The sequence below is a fragment of the Dromiciops gliroides genome, chromosome 2, assembly GCF_019393635.1.
Source record: "Dromiciops gliroides isolate mDroGli1 chromosome 2, mDroGli1.pri, whole genome shotgun sequence".
In the NCBI taxonomy this organism is placed as follows: Eukaryota; Metazoa; Chordata; class Mammalia; order Microbiotheria; family Microbiotheriidae; genus Dromiciops; species Dromiciops gliroides.
Genome location: NC_057862.1, coordinates 375,363,810 through 375,388,249, shown reverse-complemented (window position 1 = coordinate 375,388,249; position 24,440 = coordinate 375,363,810). Strand labels below are relative to the sequence as shown.

Below are 24,440 nucleotides of genomic sequence, written 5' to 3'. Positions count from 1 at the left end.
ATATTTAATATTTTGGGCCTTCTTTTTCTCATCTGTAAAATGGAGAGCAATTGCTCTGCCTTTTTTCTCTCTAGTGTGAGAATCCAAGGAGAATGGATGTCAAAAAGCTTTAGTTAACTGTAAAGCATCGTCTCTATCCTTATAGGAGCCTCAATTTGGATCTGGATGAGACCTCAGAGGTCACCTCATTCAACCTCTTTATTTTACAGAGAGGGAAACTGAAGCCCAGGGAGGTTTATTTGTCCAAGATCTCCCAGGTAGGAAGCATCCGAGGTGAGATCTGAACTCACATCTTCTGATTTTACAGTAATATTCTTTCCACTCTGATCCTACTTCTTTCTTGATTGGCCCTAGCCCCTCTTTCTGATGTAATCTCCCTTTTACAGCTCTGCTACACTGGTCTTGGACTGACAATGGGGTGCAATGTGAAGAAGAACCTCCCAGCTCATGGTTGGCCATCATGGACCTGGGTTCTGGTCTTCCTTCAGGCACTAAACCCAGCCATGTGACCTTGGTCCAATGACTTTACCTTTATGAGCCTCAGTTTCCTGTGATGGAAGGGACATAATACTCCTGAATCATCTCACAGGTGTGAGGATTGAGTGAAACTGGCTTTTGATGATGAGAACTGAGAGGAACCTTAAAGATCATCTACACTAAGCCCCTCATTTTATAGAAGATGTATAGGAAGTCTACAAAGGCAGTAATTCGTTCAAGTGGAAGAGTGATTGGACAGGTAAGGTGGGACCCTATACATGCCGTACAGAGATGAATAGGTTGGCCTAGAGTACTTTACTCTAGGATGATGGCATGTAAGTTCATATCTATACTAAGCATTTTTTAGATTTAAAAAGCACTTTTCTCACAGTGACCCCACTAGGTAGTTCTTTCAAGTGTTATTATTTCTAGTTTACAGATGAGGAAATGGAGTCATAGAGGCTAAGTGATTTGTCAATGATCACATAGCTAATGGGTGTCAGAGCAGGATTTGAACCCATGTTTCTTGCCTTTGGGCCCAATACTCCTATTTCATGGAGCTATATATTGCCTGTGCCCATTTGACATGGAAGAAGGAGATGCTTAGTTAAAACTTGTTTTAACACTTAAATTTTTTTATTGATATCTTTCATTCTTACCTATTTCTTTCTTCTTTTGAGCAAACCATCCCTTGTAATATAGATTAGTGGTCCTCAAACCTTTTGGTCTTAGGACCCCTTTTATACTCTTAAAAATTAGTGAGGAACCCCTTCCCCTTCCCCTTCCCCTACAAAGAGCTTTTGTATAGGTGGGTCATATTTGTTGACATTTACTGTTAGAAATCAAGATGTCTTAGTATTATTATGAAAATAGTTTTGAACACATGGACCCACTAAAAAGGCCTCAGGGACACCCTAGGATTCCTGAGTCACACTTTGAAATCCTCTGGTGTCAGGGCTTACCATCTATTGTACCCCACCTTGGCAAAGGAGGGAGTGAGTTGCATTTTCTCATCTCTTCTACTGGGTCAACCCAGGTCATAAAAATTATACAGTGCTTATTTTCAGTTTATTGTTGTTGTTCCTTCCATTTGCATTATGGTCATCATTGTATATGTTGTTTTTCTGTTTCTTCTTCCTTTACTGTGCATCTGTTCATTTAAGTGAATGTGCTTCCTATATTTCTCTGAAGTCTTTGTATTCATAATTTCTTCCAGAGCAGTACTATTGCATTTGAATGACTAACTTTTAAATGTATTGACTTTTGGTCTGATGCACCCAAGCCTGGAAGCAAGAAGGTATTGTAAAATGGTTATAAAATGGATTTCTTCTGTTGAGGCATGGTTTAGAATTGATGCCTTCTGAGGTCTTTCCAACTCTGACATCCTGTAAAGTTGGGAATATCCAGTAAGACTATTGATGACATAGAAATCGAAGGAAGTTAGAAGTGGAAGGCAGTTTAGTTGTCTGCAAAATATGCAGGATGAGCCAAGATTGATTCATTGGGAAGGGGGGAAAAGACTGTTTCTAACTATCCAGTTGTGCTGCCTTGGATGTGGTTTGGAATGGGGCTTGTGAGGGCATAAAGCAAGGCCAAGGGGGACCATCAAAGAAAATCCTACTTTTGTGAGAGGGAGGGTGGTGAGAGAGACACAGTTAACTCTGATACTTTCAGGGGACCCTGGTTTATTCTTTGGGATTAGCCACATGGTCATCCTTTCATCCTTTCATTCTATGAGACTTGGCCAAGCCAAGTGCTCTTAGGAATGTCAGGTTATGGAGCATGGGCTTTTTAAACTTGATGGGCAGCCCAGCCATTAAAGGTTTTTTGAGCAGAGAAGTCACAGTATGAGAGTTGTGTTTTAGGACAATGAACCTGGTGGCCTGTGAATGATAGACTGGAGATGGAGCTACTAGAGGCAGGGAGAGTCCGTTGCAGTAGTCCTGGTGTGAAGTAATAAAGGCCCTTACTAGGGTGGGGCCAATGGAGCAGGAGGAAACAATGTAGGCAAGAACCACTGGATAGGCAGATATATGCCTAGCTTTCCTGAACTTTCTCTTATTCCAGGGTGAGTACCATTTCCCATTACAGGTGGCTTTGGCAACCTTAAGCCAAATCTAAGGCTCTGTTGCCAAATTGAATGCCCTATACTCTAAGGGGCGCAGCCTGATAGCATCTTTAACAATGTTGCTTAGTGCAGCCTCCTGGACTTCTGCCAGGAACCAGCCCAATATTGAGAGATAAAAAGAAACTATTCATCTACACCCAGGACATGTGCAGAGGGAGGGGCTAGGGCATGGAACCAAAGCAAGACTGTATCTGGCTGACAGGTCCCTTTGTGTCTAGCACCGTGACCAACAGAGGGAGTGAAGTGAAGGACAAGGATGGCGGTTTCTCTGAGGGAAACTCATCTGCAGTTAGAATGAACATTGTTTTGTTATCACCTTTTAACAGAATTGGGAGGAGATGGCCATATATTTCACATTCTTTCTCCCCTGCATGGGAGAACTCAGGAGGTGCTGTGGCTTAGTGGACCCAACACTGGCCCCACAGGCAGTAGGTGTGGGTCTCAATCCTTGGCTGTCATTGGCTTTCTAGGTGACTTTGGCAAACACCCAGCAGAGCTCTTACCCACCCATTTCACAGATAAAAGTCACAGTTTTCTCTGTAGGGACTGGATGAGCTCCTGTTGGTGGTCTCATGGAAAGGATTTCTTCTCTTCAGGCATGGATTCCTTCTGAGGTCCTTTCCAACTCTCAGATCCTAGAAAGTTTCAAAACCCAGTAGGAAAATCAAGGTCGTGGAAATCAGAGAATGTTAGAACCAGAAGAGGACTGAGTTCATCTGTAAAATGAACAAGTTGGACAGGATTATGCCTGGGAGAGAAACTAACTTCAGCAAAGTCATTTCTTAAACTAGAGTGCTGTCCAAATGCAAGGTCTTATGTAGAAGAGAAGACTGATTCAGCTCTGGCAAATTAGAATGACCCTAAAAGAAATCCAATTTCCTCACGAAGGAAAATGGATAGTGAGCCACGAGTCACAAAATAAATGCCGTGTCTCTCGTCTATACTTTCCTGGATAGGATGTTAGAAGTTTGTGCTTTATCCTAGAGATCTAGAAAGTGGCAGAAAGGCTAGGTTGAAGTAGGGCTGCATTGGTACTCATCAATAGAAGCAATACTGCTCAATGGAGATATGGGTGAGACCAATCTCAGTTGTGTAGGCTAGTGGTAAAATCTTTGAACCTGCCTCCCAAAATATCTTTATTTATCATCAAAGTATGACTTTTAAAGACAGAGGCTAGGAGATGAGGCATCAGAGTCTATGTATGTTTCAGATAGTTAGTAGTTTGGTAGTAGATATGAAAAACAAGACCACAGGAGAATTGGTTTTATGAAATCATAGGCTCACAGGATCATAAATTTAGAACTGAAAGGGGCCGTGTTGTCCAACCTCATCATTCTACAGTTGGGGCTAGAGAGAGAATCAGTGACTTACCCAAGATCACACAGGTAGTAAGCATCAGATGTGGCATTTAACTATAAGGAAATACTCTAATAGCAACTACTATCTGTATAGCACTTAAATTCAAAGCATTTTTCTTCATGAAAGTCTTGTGAGGTAGGTCTTTTAACTGATGAGAAAACTGAGTCTCAAAGAGGCTAACTCACTCACCATGGGTACCAATGGTGATAATTTTCTGGTCAGGGATTTGAACCCAGGTCTCTCTTAACTCCAGGCCCAGTGTATTTGTTCCCCACTAGACCATGCTCCTTGGGGTGGGGGTGAGCTGATATCAGAAAGTGACATCTTGCTGAGGCTGAGTGTATTCCCTACCCACGCTTATTTCCTAGATGCTAAACTGGTGATATTTCTGAGACAAAGAGGAAGTGGGTTAGAGGCCTGGGGGACACCCTGCAAGAAGAGTTGCTGGACTCTTAGTACTTCAGCCAGCCAAGGTAAATGATCCAGCTGGGCAAGAACATTGGCAGGCTCGTTTTGTAAAGCCAGTCTCCATTTCCCTGACAGCTAAGCATCCTAACTAAAGTCCTGGCAGTCTCTCTGGAAAGGCAGCTGTACCCTCAGGCCTAGCAGCCTCCCCCCAGCCCCTCCAGACGGTCTCCGGTTCATTCAGAGACTTTCAATGGCTGCGAGGGCTCCACAATTGTAATCCTTGTATCACTAATTGCAGAGCGCTGCTTTCTTTAATCACCCCCTCATGGAAATGTCAGGCCATGATACGCCCAGAACACAATAGCCCCAGCACTGCCCAAGTCACTGGAGGGAATCTGAGGATCATTAGTGCCAGAGGAAACCTGGGGAAAGGACTCTGTTGGGTAATGATGGGCTTCTTCCTCCTCTGGCCTTGCTGGTCTGTATCACACCTGTGTGGCAGGCAGAAGCCAGGCTCATCTACTCTGTTACGTGGAATAAGGAGCTGTCCTCCCGTGCCTCCCCATCCCTACCCACAATGACAATGACAACGCACAATCCTGTAAAATTGTAAGGTTTGCAGAATACTTGCCCCCCACACCAACCTTGTGATACAAGTGGTGCAAATATTTCTTTATCTTTTGGGTCCAGATTGGTGATTTTATCCATCTGGGCAACTCCCAATGTAGAAATTCCCTCCACCAATGCAGAGCAAAGTATTTCTAATTTAGAGTCTGAGAGCTTATGGCCCTAGCTCAGAGCCACACAGTCAGTGCGTCAGATGTGAGACTAAAGTTTTGGACTTCCTGACTCCAAGGCAGGTTTTCTATATATTATGCCATATTGCTTTTCATGCAGGTAATAATAACAATAACAACAATAGCAATCACAACAACAACAATAATGATAGCTAACATTTATATGGTGCTTACTATGTGCCAGGTGCTGTTCTAGGTGCTTTACAATCATTATATTGCTTGATCTTCACAACAATCCTGGAAATTAGGTGATATTATTATCCCCATTTTACAGATGAGGAAACTGAGGCAAAAAGAGATGAAGTGACTTGCCTGGAGTCACACAGTTAGTAAGTTTCTGAGGCTGGATTATTCCCATCTTCATGATGACTCAGCAAGGTAGGGTCAGAGCTGAACTTGAACCAGTTCCTTGAATTCTAACACCAGCTAGTGATCTTACCCCTATATCACATGCTTACAGGGGCTACTGTGGGATCATAGAACTCATAGCTCAGAGTTAGGGGACCTGAGTTTTGGCTGAAAAGTTCCATGGATTGCACAGTAACTCATTATGCTGAACCCCATTATTCTAGGCTCAGCATGACTAAAACACCTAGAGAATGTTTAGCTAGTAGGAGTAGAGCGGGATGTGGGTCAACTGGGGGCAAGGACGTTGCAGGAAGCTCAATCCTTTCTCTCTCTGGACTTCACAAGAGAACCTATTTAGTCACAATGAAGGGGTCACAGAACTTCTGTCCTGTTCTTCCCGATCCCCATCCCTTACCCTGACCCCATCCCAGCCCTTGGACTAGCAGGCTTCAGAGATCATGTCCTATGCATTCTTGTACCTCCTTCAGTTCTGGGAATGAGATCTTGCCCATAGTGAATGTTCCTTTAGACAGTGTTGAATTGAATGTCTTCTCTGACTTCCTTTAAGTCCCAACTAAAATCTTGCCTCCTCTAGGAAGCTATTCCCAGCACTTCTTCATTCCAGTGCCTTCCCTCTGTTAAGCTATTTGTCCTGAATATAGCTTGCTTTGTATTTTTGTTTGCATATTGTCTCCCTGATTGGACTGTAAGCTCTTCGAGGACAGGGACCATCTTTTACCTCCTTTTGTATCCCCAGTGCTTAGCACAGTGCCTGGTACTGAACATGTTTATTGAATTGAATGTTCATGAGGAATTCTAGCGGGGCCTAAACAGCACACGTAGGTCCTGAGGTGCTAGTTGTAGAAAGCCTGGGCCTTCTGTCCTGAAAAGGGAAGGGTGAATGGACTGGTTCAATGGGGAAACACTTTGGCTGGAGGAAGCTAAGGAAGACAGCAAGGAGCATGGAGGAAAGGACATTGGTGAGGATGGACTGGACTGACTGGTAAAGGAAGCCAAAGCAGACACTAAAGAGCTGGATCCCAAATGCTTCAGCTGGCTAGGAAGAAGCATGATAAAATAGAAAGAGGTTCTAGATTCAGAGGACTTGGGTTCAAATCCTACCTTTGGCAATTACTATGTGACCTTAGGCAAATCACTTACCCTCCCTGAATTTTAGTTTCATCATCTGTAAAATGAAGGTTTTGGATGAGATGGCCTCTGAGGTCACTTCCAACTCTAGATCTCTGGTCCTTTGGCATGTTGGAGGGGGACAATGTAGGGGAGATGGATGGGTGGGAGAAGAATTGGTAATGGGGGAGAGAAAACTATTCACATGTGGATATAAATCTATAGGCTCTGCTGGAATTGATCCCTAGGGTGCACAACAGTTCATTATGCTGAACCCCATTATTTTTGGCTCAGCATGGCTAAAATACCTGGAGAATGTTTAGCTGGTGATGCAGAACAGGGATGTGGATCAGTGAGGGGCAAGGAAACTACAAAAAAGTTCATCCTTTCTCTCTCTGGGCCTCAGAAAAGTACCTATTTGTTCCCAGTGAAGGGATCAGGGAAGTTCTTTCCTCTTCTTCCCCATCTACACCCCTGCCCCCACCCCAACCCAGCCCTTGGACAAGCAAGGCTTCAGAATGCTTTTAATGAAAAGGCTATGGAAGCTCTAAATTAATGTTTTAAATAAAAACAAATAAACAAATAAATAAATGAGTTGATGGATAAATAAATAAAAATAAAATGAAGCACTTCTATGGCCCTAGAATGGGTTGCAATGAGGAAGAATGGGTGGAACTGTAATTATTGTTGTTGTTGGGTAAGAAGTCAGGTACTATGATTTCTTTTTTTTAAACTATATTTTTATTTATTTCATTAAATGTTTCCCCATTATGAGCAAAAACTCTGTAACATTCATTTTTTAACATTTTAAGTTCCAAATTCTCTGCCTCCTTCTTGCCCTTCCCCCACCCCTTTAGATGGAAAGCAATATGTTATTAATTATACATGTGAAATCATGTAAACCACATTTCCATATTAGCCATGTTGCAAAAGAAAACACATCCCAGAAACCTCCCAAGAAAAAAAAAAGTTTAAAAGTATCCGTCAATCTGTATTTAGAATTCATCAGTTCTCTCTCTCTTGGAGGTGGTTAGCATCAGAGTAGCTAAGTCTTTCACAGATGATCATCCTTAAAATGTTGCTGTTACTAAATACAATGTTCTCCTAGTTCTTTTCACTTCATTTTGTATCAGTTCATATATCTTCTCAGGTTTTTCTGAAACTATCCTGTTCATTTTTTATAGCACAATGGTATTCCATTCCAATCATATACCACAACTTGTCCAGTCATTCCCTAATTGACTGGTATCCCCTCAATTTCCAATTCTTTGCCACTACAAAAAGAACTGCTATAAATATTTTTGTACAAATTGGGACCTGTGATTTCAATCTTATTGGGGAACTCAATGTAGAAACTCCCTTCTCAGTGCTTGTTGCCAATTCATCTGCAGTTTACATACAGTCTTAGAGCCTGGGGTATCCAGAGGGTTAGTGACTTGTCCAGGGTCACACAGCTAGTGCTTTAACCTAGGTCTTCCTAACTCCAAGATCTGCCTTTTGTCCACTATGTCCTGCTACCTTTCTGGACTGTGTTTTATTATTTCCATATTATGCAGATCCCATGGGGGATGCATCACAGTATAATGAAAAGAGCTCTGGGCTTCAATAGGATTATGGAATCCAGAACTATAATCTAGACGTCATTGAATCCAAAGTCTTCATTTTACAAGTAGGGAGATGGGAAACCCACCTAGAGAGGGAAAGTGACTTGTTTAAGGTCACACAGATAGTTAAATAGGAGAGTCAGAATTTGAACCTAGCTCCTCTGACTCCGAATTTCAGTGTCTTTCTGCTACCATCAAACTACCTTCAAGTTCTTCCCACCTGATGTGCAGCTTTAACCAAAGTCACTTCCTCTCTCTCCTCTATCTATTTGTCCATCTGTAAAATGAGGGGTTTGAACTAGATTGGTCTCTAAGGGCCTTTCCAGCTCCAACATTCTGTGTTTTATGCTCTAACATTCTAATGTTCTAAGGTCCTTTTCAGATCTAATGTGCTATAATGCTCTGATTCCTTTCCCAACCGGTGAGAGACCCATAACAGGTCTCTAAGGGGTTAAGATCTCTAAGTTGCTCGCTGGTATACACACACAGACACCCTTCTTGCTCTCTGACGAAAACTTGTAGGAAATCTGTCTGTGCGCTTCCTGCTCAGTTTGTGAAGAAAAGGCAGGGGGCGGGGAAGGGGTTGAGGGGCAGAGATGTGGGTCTGTGAGGGCTCCTTTGCTTTGCTGACAAAACGACCTGGATGTGTGCCAGAGAACCCGGGAGAGATGGAGGGAGGGAGGCAGAGCAAGTTAGAACAAAGAAAAGCTGAAGTCTCCTGAGACCCGACCCGACTGGGGAGTCCTCAGGTCTGTCCTGGGCAGAAAGTGGTGAGCATGGATGGGGGTGGGGGAGTTGAGAGGGGCAGTCCTTTTGGCTGGTTGAATAAAAAGACTCTGAGAGAATGGAGGGGAGAAGTGGAGCCAGTCTCTGGAGGAAGACAGTAAGTCAGGAAGAATATAGCAATTGGGTGATCGATATATGTAATCTTTCTTCTAGATGAGCTGCCCCCTCCTCCTCCCCTTCCTGCTAGTGCATACACTAGTGATGGGTATTGTTGAGCTTCTAGAAGGAGTGGGAGAAGGACTATGGATTTCTAGAGGTTACATCAGCATCCAGAGAGTAGGCAGTTCCATTAATGGGGATGAAGCCAGGAGGGCTGTCGTCACGAGACATCAGTGTCCCGGCTGGAAGGGTGGACCCGTGGGGTTGGGCCAGGGGGAAGAGTTTGTGATTTGGGAGAGGCTAACTCCGAGCAGAGCCATAGCTACACTTGGCAGATAAGCTCTGGCTTCAGCATGTTCCCTCTGACCCAAGAGGCAGAGACTAGAGCAGATCTGACTCAGTCCCTCTGTCAAATAGAAAGGTTGTGGTTTGAGACTTCTTGAGCTTGAGTCCTGGGTTTCCAGTGAATCTACTTTGGCCTTACTGGCTTCTCGTGGTTTGAGTCTCCTGAACCCAAGGGAGAGAAGTGGGCAGAGCCATTTCTTCCCTTCTCAAGTGAAACTGCTTTGACTTAAATTGATTTAGAGCAGGGCTGATGATAGGGGCTTGGAGGGGGTGGGGTAAGAGGGAGGGTACCTACCCTAAAGCCCTTTCCCAGGGTTCTTTTAGCCTTTGCCTAGTAACCTGTCCTCCCCCACCCTTACCCCACTGAAAATCAGATTTCTCATGGCCTTCTCCACTGCTGTCATTGCATGCTCCACAATCAGGGTGATCTTCCCCCATTTGTGGTCCAGGGGGAAGTTATGTGCATAGGGAATTTCTACTGCAGAGCTCCACGGTTTCTTTGGGTTGGTGAGCTGAATGAGGTTGGGCACAGTGATGTTGGACTCAGGGCTTACTGAGTTCTTAGCTTTCATTACTATATGGGAAGCTCATGGGATTGGGAAGAAAGTCCAACATTTCTTGAGAGCTCATTGGGTCTTATAAAACCTTTGAGTCATTTAGTCAATGGAGTATGGTGCTTGAGTGTGGTATCTCTCATGAAGAGATAACTGTGAATTATGGGGCAGTGGATTACTTATAAGAGCATTTATTGTTGGATAAACAGGTGGCATCTCCACTCTGTGTCCTCTGGGAATCAAAATGACTCTGGTACCAGCCAATGTGGTTGAAGAAGATTTGCTAATTAGGAATCAAGAGTCCTGGGTTCTGGTCCAGGCTTCACCACTTACTAGCTGTATGACTTTGGACAGTCACTTTTATTCTCTGAGTCTCACTTTCCCAATCTATCAAATGGGACCAATAATCCTTTTTTTTTGTGGAGGATTTAGAGCTGGATAGTACCTTAAAGACCATATAGTTCAATCCCCAAATTTTATAGCTGGGGGATGGTGGCCCAGGGGGATGAAAGAACCTGTCCAAGGTCATGCAGCTTCTAAGGGCCAGACCCCTATTTTGAAACTTGGTCTTGCTTCATCAAAGGTTTTTTGTTTGTTTGTTTTGTTTTGTTTTGTTTTGTGGGGCAATGAGGGTTAAGTGACTTGCCCAGGGTCACACAGCTATTAGGTGTCAAGTGTCTGAGGCTGGATTTAACTCAGGTCCTCCTGAATCCAGGGCCGGTGCTTTATCCACTGAGCTATCCTCAAAGGTTTTGAGGATCAAATGAGATAATAGGTGTGTAAGTTCTCTGAAAATGATTCTTTATATCATATATATATATATATATATATATATATATATATATAAAATCATTATACTCTAAAGAGAAGTAGGAAGCACAGAGCTATGAAAGAGGATTTGTTTTTCCCTACATAGGAAACATAAGCAACTGTACTTTACAGATATCTAGAAGAGACAAGGCTAGCCCAGATAGGTAATAGAAGCCTCATCACTTTACCATGATAATCTTCCAGGGTCACGTGTCCATGGTGCCAAAGGTCTTGGTTGATGAAGTACCAATGAATGTGTAAAGGGCAGGCCACACCAGTGTCTTGGGGCAGATGTGAGCCCTGGGGACTTGTAGGACTCTGTAAATAAGAGGGTGGCCACAGATGACTGATGCTCTACTCTATAGTCAAAGTGAGATTTCTGGCCAGGGTGACTCATCCTAAGTGACAGGAAGTTCCCCGTTTCACACTCCTGGGCCCTTGCGATTGGATGGATGGTAACTGAGAAACCACAGAGAAAAAACCCAAAAAACCTTGTTCGTTCTCTAGTTAGCCTCATGGGGCCTCTTCATCTAACACTATTTTTTTCATAGGCAGAGAAGTACACACCCAAGTCTTTTAGGAGTGAGTGCTCCTGTCAGTCACACCCATGCTAAAAAGCTGGGCCAGTTTGATGCTCTAGAGGCTGGTGGTGGGAATGATGACACCAGCATTGTGGGTAGTTTACCTTGGTGAGTTAAATAGAGCCAATATTCACATTTTATAGCCAATGATTTCTATAAAACAGAGAGCTCTATAGTACCATAGAGTTTTGGGGGTTTTTTTGTTTTGTTTGTTTTTCGAGGGGCAATGGGGATTAAGTGACTTGCCCAGGGTCACACAGCTAGTGTCAAGTGTCTGAAGCCGGATTTGAACTCAGGTACTTCTGAATCCAGGGCTGGTGCTTTATCCACTGCACTACCTAGCTGCCCCCAGAACCATAGAGTTCGGAGCCAGAAGGGAACTTAGAGAACACCACATCTCACTCCCTTACCCAAAGTCAAAGAGCTAGTAAGAAGCAGAGCTTCTACTTGAACTCAGGTCTGCTGGTTCCACTCTTCTGTACTGCTCTCCTATGAAGGAGAGGGGAAAGGAATAAACATATATAGCTAGTTGTTGTTGTTGAGTTGTTTAAGTTGTGTCTGACTATTCACAACCCTAACATTTAGTTTTTTCTTGGCAAAGATACTAGAGTTGTTTGCCATTTCCTTCTCCAGCTCATTTGACAGATGAAGGAACTGAGGCAAACAAGGGTCAGTGACTTGTCCAGGGTCAAACATCTCGTAAGTACCTGAGGCAGGATTTGAGCTCAGGTCTTCCTGACTCCAGACCCAGTGCTCTATCTGTGCCACTAGCTGCCTCTAAGGAAGGAGATTTTGACTAGACTTTCTTTGATAGAACATTTGAATTCAATCAGCCTTGTGGGTACTCGAAGTCCGGACAGGACCCACGATTATAGTAGTTAAGAAAGGTCAGTACACAACTATTTCTGGAGAGAACGGGGTCTCCAGGGAACTTCAGGGCCTGAGAAGCTAGTGTGTGACTTGGGCTACAGGCAGGCTGCTTCTTAAGGAGGCTGGGAGGAAAGCCAGGCCAATTGTTAGCAAGCATTTATAAGCACTTACTATGTGCCAGACACTGTGCTAAATACTGCAGGTACCAGGAAAGGCCAAGTGACAGAGACCTGCTGAGCTCTAGCACCGGCAGGATGGTGCCATGGAAACAGCTAGATTTGGAATCAGGATCTGGGTCTGAATCCTGGCTCTGATACTTACTACTTATGGACAAATGATTTATACCTTCTGGACCTCAGTTTCCTCATCTATAAAATTAGGGAACAGTGACCTTATAGATGGCTTCGAGCTCTGAATTTGTGATCTCAGTTCTCTACCCTGGCTGTAGACTTAACCCTTTCTTCCCCAAATGCAGTATCTCTCAGGGTCTTTCTCTTCCCTTGCCCCATTTTACTACTTAATATATCAGAGATTCCCTCATTAGAGGCAGAACTGAATCTTTCAAAGGGTACATTTGGAGGCATTGTGGAATAGTGAGAAAGCAATGACTTGGGGTCCATGTCCCCATACCCTCTGCTCTGAGACTGACTCAGTGTGGGAGAATGGAAAAGTCACCTCACTTTTCAGGGCATTTTTCCATATCTATAAAGCAAAAGAAACTAGACCAGCAAGTTCTCAAACTTTAAAATCTCCAGACCTCTTTATATGCTTAAATATTATTGAGAACCCTTTCCCCAAAGAGCTTTTGTTTGTGTGGTTATATCTATCAATAGTTACCAAATTAGAAATTAAAACATGTTATTATTATATTATGAAAATAATCTTGACCATGAGGACCCCCTGAAAGGATCTTGGGGACTTTTTGGGGTTCCCCCAGTACACTTTGACAACCACTTGGCCCCTGATCTCTAAGCTCCCTTCTGGTTCCAATGCTTTGTGGTCTGGGATGGGGGAATTAAGTAGTCTGATCTTTGGAGCAGGGGTTGTATCAGTTAAGATTCCTACTGGGAGCTCTCCAACACTGCCTTCCACCACATCTGAAAGAGATGGAATAAAAGCCATTTGGCCACTGAATACTCCCAACTGATGTCATGGCCGGTGACAGTGGAGTCTGTGTTTCCAGCTGCTATGAGTGGAGAGTGATAAAGTCAGTCCCGGGAGCTGATCCACACTTGCAGCTGCCTCCTGTGAGCCTTTTCAGCCTGGCCCCAGGAGGGAAAAGCTGATGCCAAGGAGAGCCTACCTGGCAGGAAGGCCCAGGAGAGGGTGAGGTCTTTGGGCTACTTCGGTTCCCCTCCATCCTTCCTTTTCTTGCTCTCAATTCCCCTTCTTCCTCTCTTTTTCTCTGATTTATTTTATTCTCAGGGAGTTTTTCAAAGGAGCCTGGCAGTTCGGAAGAGTGAGGTTCTAATGCCACACCTGCCATTTTGGAACCATGGGTGGATGGATGCCTTCCCTTGTCTAGGTATCAGTTCTCCCACCTGTAAAATGAGGTGTTTGGGCCACACCAAGGGTTCTTAAACTTCCAATTCCATGAATTGGCGCAAGTCCGTGATGGCCATGGAAGTGGTATAGTGGAAAAATTGTTCCACTTGCACCTGTAATGATTGGAATGATGCCACCTACTGGAGACTTGCTGTGAGAAAGCTCCACCATGAGGAAAATTCCTCAGAGGCATTGTGGCTTTTCCTTGGCGTCAGGAAATGACGTTTGCTCATGGGTGCTGTCCATCAAGGCTACCAGCCAATCAACTTGAGGAGCCTCCTATTTTCTGGGAGGAGACAGGAAGGAGGAAAGGGAGCCTTCGCGGCTTTTGGGTTCCTGACTTGGTGGTGGTGGCGGCAGAGGACTTCACAGGAAATTTGAGGAAAGATAGGAATGCCAGGCTGTTGGAATTCTGTTCTCAATCTTTTTCTTTCTATTTTCCAATAAACCCTTAAAAACCTAAACTCATTTTATCAGTGATTTTAGTCAGTTTCCCCCAAAACTGGGGGAACAGATTAGAATCCACATTTAGAATCTTAAATCACACACACCTCAGACACATATTCTCTGTGTGCTCCTGGTTAAGTCACTTAACCTCTCTCAGCCTCAGTTTCCTTCTCAGCAAAATGGAGATAATAATAACACCCACCTCAGGATTGGGGTGAAGGTTGCTTTGCAAACCTTAAAGTGCTATATAAATGTTAGCTATGATGATGACGATGATGACGACAAATTTGTATGGGTCCACAAGACTTTTTGCTCTTACAGGTCCTTAATTCTTAAAATCATTTTAAAAATGATTACCTGTCCTTCCCTTGCCCTACCATTCCTAACCATGACCTCTATAGCTTCCACTCTCCTAAGCTACTCCAAGTCACTTACCTGGGACTGTGAAAGGTAGACGAGTCTCCAGTGGAGAATTTAAACATTTTGCTGTCCAAGGTATAGTTTGAGTTGGGAAATACTCGACAATAAGATTTTGGGGGTCCCTTCCAGTCCTTATGTTTCATAATTCTCTGTCCTTGGGTCTCTTATAGTACTAACATTTTATAATTCCACCTCTTGGGTGCTGGAAAAGCACTGCTCAAAAGACCATCTCCTCTCCAAAGCCTTTCTTTATGCCTCTTTCTTTATGCCTCTCTTTCCCTCTTGAAATCACTTTTGTTTTTGGTCCAGACCTGTGATTTTCACTGAGCTCCTTCTACCAATGCAGACTAGCAACTCTTTTTGCAATTTATAGTTTGAAAGAGTTGCTTAGGACACCAAGAGATGAAGTAATTTGCTCAGGGTCCTACAGCCAGCCTATGTCTAAGGTAGATCTTGAACCCAGGCCATCATTAGTCCTAGGCCAGTTCTCTGTCCTCTTTGCCAAGCTGTTAACCATTTTCCGTTTGTATTTACTTATCTGCATATGCTCTATCCCCTGCAGAATGATGTAAGCTCTTTGAGAGAGAGTATGTTGTGTCTCTCCAGCTCCTACAGCCTTGTATATGGACACCAGCACCCTGTAATTTAATAAATATTTGTTGAATTGAATTGAAATAATTGAATCCTATAAATTTACCTCTTACAGGGTAAAATGGGACTGCTTTTTATTTGCTCAAGATTTACCTTAGGTGGCAAAATGGTTAGAGAGTTGGCCTTGGAGCTAGGAAGACCTGAGTTCAAATCCCATGTCAAAGCCCACCAGTCCTTGTCTATCCAAATTTCAAAGGGGGCTTCTCTTATCCTTGTGTCTCAATATTTAGTGAAAAGTTGTCCACTTAAAATAAACTTTTTCTTTTAGGTGGTTAGGGGTTTTGCCTTCTTTACTTTAAGGAGAATGCTATGCCAGTGACTATTCTATAAATGAAGGCTACACAGTTACCATTGCTCCATTCTCCTAGGAATGGTGTATAACCATAGGGTTACTTAAGAGATTTCTGAATGAATCAGCCATGACCTTGGAACTGGGAAAACTTGTGTGCAGAAACTTTCTCTCACTCTAGCTGTATGACTCTAGGCAAAGCACTTCATTTCTCCAAGCCTGTTTCCTCACCTATATGTTGGCAATCTTATTATCTGTAGGATCTGCCTCAGTGAGGTATTGGAAGAAGGATACTGGTAAATGTTTAACAACTGGCTCACTAAACATATATGCATATATGCATATATGTATACATACACATAGATATGTATACACACACATATATGTGTGTGTGTTTATATATATATATACACACATACACACACGTGTATATATATATATGTGAGCCACTTTTAAGTTTCATTGGCATTATTAACATGTTCTCCATTACGTTCTTAAGTCTAGACAATCAACAAAAGATTAAATCAAGCATGATTCATAGCATTTGCTGATTTCCAAGATATAAATGTTCACACTACAAATTTAACAATCAGCTTTTGAGAGTTAATACAAACTGGTAGGGAGCACAATCCTGGGTGAAACTGAAACTCTATGTATAATACTCATAAGCTTTAAAGCACTGTCGAGGGAAAAAGTCAGTTATTGTTATTAGATACATAAACATTTTCATATATTGAGTTTTGCTTAATGTGAGGCATCCCCATAGGCGTTAACATTCCTCTTTCTCTGTGTCTCCCCTGAAGGAAGGGGACTGAGAAGAACAGTTATGTGACCCCTCCCAAGCCTAGAGAGACAGCATTGGAATGAAGAGACACAAGTGAGCACCCCAGCCCACCCTGCTCCCCTCCTGGGCCTCCTTCATCACTTTACCAAATATGGCCAGTTCAGTGGCCCTGGCTTCCTAAGCTGAAAGGTGAAGCCTCTTGGCCCTTTCACTAAGGGGCTATGTCACCCATAGGCAAGTCACTTTTCCTGGCTTTTAGTTTCCTTCTCTTATAAATGAGGGACTTGAATGGGTTAATATCTTAGGTGCCCTCTGTTCTATTCGGTTATATTCACTGAGAGAACCGTGTTATATGCTGAAGGTTTACCTGGTTATTGCTTCCATTTTCTAGAGGCAGCTACCCAGTGAAGCAGGGTGGTTTAGTCATAGCACTGTTCACGTCCTGGCTCTAATACCACTCATAAGTTAGGGAAAGACCCTTAACCTCTTTCTCAGACTCAGTTTTTTCATCTGTAAAATGGGAATCATCATTCTTGTGCCATCTACCTCACAGGGCCATTGTAAGGTAACATTCTGTCAATCTTAAAGCACTCTGATAATTCATGTCATTACTATTATTCCAGATGATGAAAATGAACTGGAGGATGTAGAGAGCCAAGGAAATTCCACCTCTTCTCTTTATGGGTCCCCTCAGCAAGACCATCAGCAGGACATGGCTGAGGATGGACTTCGAAGAGCCAGCAGGGATTTCCTAGAACTGCAGAGAACTGAGTACTCTAGTAAAGGCTGTCCTCAACATGCTTATAAGCGTCAGTTCAGCTCTGACTACAGCATCAGCCCCATGAGTCTGGGAGAGACTCAGGGTGGATTTGAAGGGTCACATTATGGCCAAGAGGAGGACAGGTTCTCAGGCCAATCCAACATCAGCCTGTACCCCACCAATGCCCCCAGTGGGCATAACCTGAGACCAGGTTCTGCAGCATCAGCTGACAGCATGCCCAAGAGTATTGAGCCATTTGGCGACAGCTCAGAGTATCCCATCAACACCCACACTGGGCATAACCTGAGACCAGGTTCTGCAGCATCAGCAGACAGCATTCCTGAGAGTATTGGTGGCAGCTCAGAGTACCCCTCAGAATCAGAGGCAGCTTCATCTTCAGGTGATGTCCACCTGAGAACTCCCCCACCTGAGTCCTCCCAGAGCCACTTCCTAAGTCCTTTGTCCCTGGAGGGACTGCAGCATACCCCAAGAGCTGCTGGCAAAACAAACTCTGATGCTTCTTATGAAGAGAGGCCTGGTAGCCTTATGGGAGCCGTCAGCCAGCCAGGACCTGCAGCCTCTCAGGACTCGTCGAACTCTAAAGCCCGGATACCCCACAGTCCTGGCTTTAAGTTTGGGAGGGAAGAGTCCAATTCTTCTCCTTTTCAATGGGGGGGAAACCAGCCCTTGGACCAAATTAAAAAATCCAAGAAGGCATCCACTGCACTGCTTCGTTCCCAATTCAGTGGTTCATTCTGCCCCTTCAGTCCTCCAAAGAGTAGCACCCCAAAGGGGCTGAACCAATCAAGGACTCCCAAGCAAGGGGTCAACGTGCCTGCCCACTCCTCATCTGAAGTCTCCAAGTATGGCAGGGGCCAGCTGAACTACCCACTGCCCGATTTCTCCAAGGTGGAGCCCAAAGTACGGTTCCCTAAAGATGAAGAGAGCTACCGTCCTCCCAAGGGAAGGAACTGGCCCAGGCAGTCCCAAGGTTCCACGAGACCTCTGATCTTCAAGTCTCCTGCTGAGATTGTTCGGGAGGTGCTACTCAGCAGTGGGGATAGCTCCCCTCAGAAAACCTCTCTTCCTTCCTACATGGTGGCCAGAGTGCCCAAGGAATTCAAGACACCTCAGCAGGCCACAGAGCTGGTTCACCAGCTGCAGGTAACCACCCAGGGCTCCTTGGTCACTGGGGTAGCAGCTGCCTTCATTGCCAGAGGTTGCTCAGGGTCCCCATGCTTGCTTGCCCTTGATGGGGAAGGTCTGAGGCTGAATGGCAAGCACATCTCAGGTCCTTTCCACCTCTCCCCTTCCATGACTCTAACATGAATACAGATGTTATAAACTGGATATTTGTATGTCACTTAATGATCACGACTTGAAATAGTCAATGTTCTGAGGGCTTGGGGTCCAACCACGGCCATGTGGGTATGTGTTCATTTGGTTCCCATGGGACCCATTTTAAACCACTAAACTTAAATGAAATCAACAAAAGGAAAAACAATTGGCAAGGAATGATTAAAGCGTTATTTCTTAATTGAGAGGGATAGAGAGTTGACTTTTGTGTCAGAAAGACCTGGATTCAGATATGTCTCTGACTCATAGTGTGTCTGTGTGACCATGGCCAGGTCACTTTCTCAATGCTCCAGACAGCTCTGAGACTATCAACTGCAGAGTGGATGCCAGTCTGCATGGGTAGGAGTTCCCTACCAGAAACTCTGCACAAATGAAATCACAGGTGTAGTAAAAATGTAAAGAGCTGAGAAACGGGCAGTCAGTGTCCATTAGTACGGCCTTGATCTGCTATTTATTGTGTGATTACTCAGGGAATTACATACCAGGGTGACCTAAGAGACAGGGATCAAGTCATGTGGCTAATAGATGTCCACCGGTGTTGCCTTTCCCTTCAGGAGGACTACCACAAACTGCTCACCAAATACGCAGAGGCTGAGAACACCATTGACCAGCTGCGGCTTGGAGCCAAGGTACTGAATTGGGATTATTGGAATTGTGTCTGCAAGTGACCATGGTTGATCTGAGCAGAGGTAGCATCCCTGGTTCTTCAGAGAGCAAAGTGACCTGCCTAGTGAGAGTCTGCCCAGTGTCTGTTCTCAGAAAGGGTGTCGCTCCTCTAAGTCTGAGCAGGTGGAATGGTATGGTGGTGACCTTTGTTTCTAGAGCACTTAGAGGTTTGCTAAGTGCTTTATGGATATCTCATTTGATCCTTCTGGTGAGCCTGAGAGGTGGATGCTATTATTATTCCCATTTTACAGGTGAGGAAACTGAGGCAGACAGAAGTGAAGTCACTTATCCAAGGTTACACAGCTAGCAAGTGCCTGAGGTTGGATTTGAACTCTGGTCTTTCTGACTCCCCGTTCAGTCCTCTATCCACTGAACCACCCAACTACCTACCAGAAAGAACATTGAATCATGAGCCAGGAAGCCTGGATTCTCATCCCAACTTTGCCACTAACTCAGTCACTCCATTTATATGAATGTAAATGGGGATAATAATATCTACCCACCCATATCTCACATGGTTGTCATGAGAAGTCAGTGAGATGAAACAACATCAGTGAAATTGCTTTGGGAATTAGAAATTGAAAATGGGGGCAGCTGGATGGCACAGTGGATAGAGCACCGGCCCTGAAGTCAGGAGGACCTGAGTTCAAATGCGGCCTCAGACACTTAACACTTATTAGCTGTGTGACCCTGGGCAAGTCACTTAACCCCAATTGCCATTAAATAAAATTTTAAATTTGAATTAAAAAAAAAGAAAATGAATAAGGCTAGTTTATATGTGTATGATTTTTTTTTTTTTTGCAAAGGAGAGACAACTCTAGACTTTCTAGCCACATGCCTCTTTTATGCTTTCTACAGAACCTCAGGCTCTCATGTCACTCAGTTGGGCTGGAGAATGAGCACATGAGAATTGGAGTTGATGGCAGAGTTTTTGGGTCAAATCCTAACTCTGTTGCTTAGTGACCCTGAACAAGTCACTTAACTTCGTTGGCCTTGCTTTAATCATCTATAAAGTGAGGGTCCCTTCTGTTTGAAATCCCATGATTCTATGTGGAGTTGCCTGGAAGGCTGATCAAATCCCCACAGAATGTTTTCCTCCTCCCCCCACATCTCCTTCTCAAGTGCAGGTTTGTATTTTGTATTTTGGTGCTTCCTCTTTCTGGGTTTTACTTCATTGCAGCTAAGGAACTAAAGCTAAGAGGGGAGGAAACCGGGCTCTGTTGTAACCTCTTATAGCTTCCTGCCTTTATCCCCTCAGCCACTCTCTGATTCGGGGCTATAGACATAGGCAGGAGCTGAGGCCTGTTTCTATTTTCAGCCCATGCACTCTGTCTGTTGAGTAGCTGAAATCCAGGCCTCTCCACCCCACCCCCCATGTGACCATTCAATGCGATTAATTGCTTGAATCCAAACAGGAGCGCCTGTCTTTATTCTTCTCCCAGGTTACTCCCACTTGTTCCACTTTGCTTCTTAAAGCATCTGACCCTTTGAGATGCTGTGTGAGTGAGGGTGAGGCAAGATAAGATCAAGGGACAAGGTATTATTACAGGAAAATTGGTACAAGAGGATGTCAGAGACTTGGGTTCTTGTTCCGCCCTTTACAACTGACTTGGGCCTGTCGCTTAAAACTTCAGGCCTCTGTTTCCCTATCTGAGGATAATAGGATCTTCTCTTATCCTGTATAATGAGGACAAGAAGATCTGCCCTGCTTATTTTGAGGATCAAATGAGACAGTGTATGGGAAAGCACCCTGTAAACCTGGAGGTTTGCAAGTAGGTGACCGTCTTAAATTGAGAGCCCACGGGATCTTGGGAGATGTTCTTTTTCACATGGTTCCAGTGAGCAGCTTCCTAGGTCAGTGGTCCATCAGGGAAAGAGGCCTCACCTCCTTGACATGGACAGCGATTGTTTAGTAGTCCTGAGGACAGGGCCATCTCTCTCCAGCTCTGGCTTATCTCCTCTCGATCATGTCAAGTATTACTGATAATCACTGTTCTCTAAGCTGTGTCTTTACTATTGTTTCTCTATCTCCCTACCATTCTGACTCAGCATATGCCTTCCTCATCTTGTCCTATATGTAGGGAAACTAAGTCGACAAGAAGGACCTGAGTAGAAGGGGAAACGTTAAAGAAATCTAGAAGTACTATATATGCATGTAGCACTTTGGAGGTCTGCAAAGAGCTTTTCCTGTGACAGTGGCTTGAGATAAGGAGGTATAGCATGAAGCACTGGGGTGACATTTACTTATGCTTGAAAACCTACACATAATGTAGGATTTATTATTATTATTATTATTATTATTTTGCAGGCAATGGGGGTTAAGTGACTTGCCCAGGGTCACACAGCTAGTAAGTGTCAAGTGTCTGAGGCCGAATTTGAACTCAGGTACTCCTGAGTCCAGGGCCGGTGCTTTAACCACTGTGCCATCTAGCTGCCCCAGAATGTAGGATTAAGACATCTGTGATAGACAATACTCTTAGCTCTCATAGGTGATTTATGAAAATGTGGTCCTGTGACCTCTGAGCTTAGGGAATGATTCTGAAGCCTGAGCAAAGATGCTCAGGTCCACTATGGTCCACTATGGACCTTGTGACACAGAGTCTCCATCACCAAACTCTTTCATAGGTGTTGTATCTGAAAACCTCCAGTCACTTGAAATACAGTACACTGTATGAGATTTTCCAGAGACACGTTTAACAGAAAGACAGACTTAGAAACACAGAGAAGGCCCATCCCTGTAACAAAAACCCTCCAGAGCTATACCTTCTTTTTTTCAAGCTGCACAAAGGTGTCATTTTGCTCTCTTTTTGATAATACAATTAGCTCTGCAGTATGAGAGCCTGTTTAGCAATATCCGGCCAGCAGTCTGGGCTAGCTTTGGTTTTATAAGCAAGCAAAGAATGGGTGAGAGGCAGGTTGTAGTAGCTCAGTAATTTCAGCTATTAGGGAGGTTGAACCATCAGACCTTTCAGTGTTTGCAGTAATATGGTGAGTCCCGAGGAGCAAGGGCCACCAAGGAGGGCTGAACCAGGCCAAATTGGAAACAGACCAGGTCAAAGCTCCTGTGGCTGATCAGAATGGGGTTTGGGCCAATAAGTAGCCCCTGTGATTGGGGGCGGAGGCGGGGGAGAGAGAGACACAGAGAGACACAGAGACAGAGCCAGAGACACAGAAAGAGCAGAGAGAGGCAGAGAAACAGAGACAGAGAGAGACAGAAAGACAGAAACAGAGAGAAGAGGAGAGAGGGGGAGAAAGAGAGAAGGAAGGAAAGAAAGAAAGAGAAGAGAAAAGAAGAGAAAAGAAAGGAGGAAGAAAGAAGGAAAAAGAAGGGAAAGGAGAGAGAGTGGGAGGGAGGGAGGAAAAAAGGAAGGAAGGAAGGAAGGAAGGAAGGAAGGAAGGAAGGAAGAAAGAAAGAAAGAAAGAAAGAAAGAAAGAAAGAAAGAAAGAAAGAAAGAAAGAAAGAAAGAAAGAAAGAAAGAAAGAAAGAAAGAAAGAAAGAAAGAAAGAAAGAAAGAAAAGAGAAGAGAGGCTGATGCCCTTGTCAGGATTATTTGCAACAGCTGCTGCCTTTGTAATGGACATATAGTTGTCTTGTCTTCCTGATTATGGTATCAGTGACCCTTCTAACTTTCTAAGTCTCTCCAATGCCAGCTGTGGTTCCTGGGGAGAACCCAATGTTGTCAATGCTCCAAATTTGCACATAGTGTATATGGCTTCTTACTGCTCTCTGCTTTACAGGGCATAGCCCAGACCCACTAGTAAGTCTCTCTTTCAAAAGGAGGCAGCTGTTCAGAGACACAGGTGTGTGAGCTCCTCAGATCTCCCAGCCCCACCTCTACCTTGTCTCCCCTGTTTTAATTCTTTTCATTTGAATCCATCCTGGGTTTTCTCTTCCATGTGAAACCTTTCTCTTTGATCAGTCAGACAAGGGGTGGGGGAGTTTGAAGGACTGAAGAGCCCTGGTTTCTGTACAATTTGTTGGTCACTTCCTAGATTCATGAGCATGGCAGGGGGAAAAGAGAGGGAAGAAGGGGAGACACTTCTTCTTTTTCCTTGATCACCACAGGACTAAAGAAGTACAGGGGCATGCTATAGAAATGATGCTGAAGAAATGGTCCAGGATCCCAATCCTCTGGTCCCTCTCCTCTGCCCCCGCATCCCTCTCCTCTGCCCCTGCATCCCTCTCCTCTGTCCCATTCAGTATCCCTAGGGATTTGTGTTACCACAAATAGAGAAGACAAAGCTTTGCAGCAGGAACTGCCCCTTGGGTAGCTCAGGATCACCAATAGAAGTGTGGGGCGACTGGTCTCACAGAGAGAGGGAGGGTGAACAGATGGCAGAGGGGATTATTAAAATCCAGCTTTGTTCTCCATCACGCCCCACAAGGGGGGAGGGAGAGGGGAGCCAAGCAGCTCTAATGATCTACACCGCTTTGGAATAGGCTTTCCAGAGGAACGTGAAGAGCAGCTTAAATAGGGACTCTGCCAGACAAGAGGCTGCCTTTGTGGGGTGCTCTCTTCCTCAGCATTAGCAGGGCAGGTGCAAAGTCCATGGTCCATGTCCTGTCTCAGCTAGACAAGGTGTGACGATGAAGCAGAAAGACTGGACACCCTTTTGATGTGTTTTTAAATAAACAGATGAATATGGTGCTTTGAAAAGAGTAACAGATTTGTAGTTGGATTTAAGTCCTGGCTCTGCCACCTGTATGACTTTGGACAAATCACTTAACCTGTTGACTTCCAGCTTCCTCATCTGTCAAATGAGGGAGTTAGTCTGGATGAAATCTCAGGTCCCCACTAATTCTGAATCTGAGGGTCCAGAACTTAGGTTATCCAAAGGAGTACTTCCTTCAAGCAGTCATCTTGGCCAGCTCTACACACACACACACACACACACACACACACACACACACACACACACACACACATATATATTATAGGGCCGTTAGGGGAGATAGTGGATAGAGTGCCAAATCCAGCCTCAGATACTAGCTGGGTGACCCCAGGCAGGTCACTTCACCCTGTTTGCCTCAGTTTCCTCATTTATAAAATGAGCTGGAGAAGGACATGGCAAACCACTCTAGCATCTTTGCCAAGAAACCCCCAAATAGAGTCACAAAGAGTCAGACATGACTGAAAAATGACTGAACAACAAATGTTTATTTCAATGTGGACACTGTTGCTCCAAACGCATCTGGACTCCTCTTTAGGGGATGCTTTCAGATCCAG

General features: G+C 44.3%; 1 protein-coding gene across 5 annotated transcripts in view; it reads left to right on the top strand.

Moving 5' to 3' along the window:
* AKNA (AT-hook transcription factor) overlaps positions 1-24,440 on the top strand; it is a 74,335-nt gene that overhangs the window by 2,472 nt on the left and 47,423 nt on the right. The window contains exons 1-4 of one of the 5 annotated variants that reach the window (XM_043984604.1): positions 8,920-8,998; positions 16,450-16,523; positions 17,054-18,354; positions 19,101-19,175. In XM_043984604.1, coding sequence (XP_043840539.1) covers positions 17,143-18,354; positions 19,101-19,175 — 1,287 coding nt within the window. In that variant the 5' untranslated portion in view covers positions 8,920-8,998; positions 16,450-16,523; positions 17,054-17,142. Of the gene's footprint in view, positions 1-386; positions 737-8,919; positions 8,999-13,722; positions 13,820-16,449; positions 16,524-17,053; positions 18,355-19,100; positions 19,176-24,440 lie in introns of those variants that run through there. The other 4 variants (XM_043984603.1, XM_043984601.1, XM_043984599.1 and 1 more) reach the window with 4 other exon arrangements.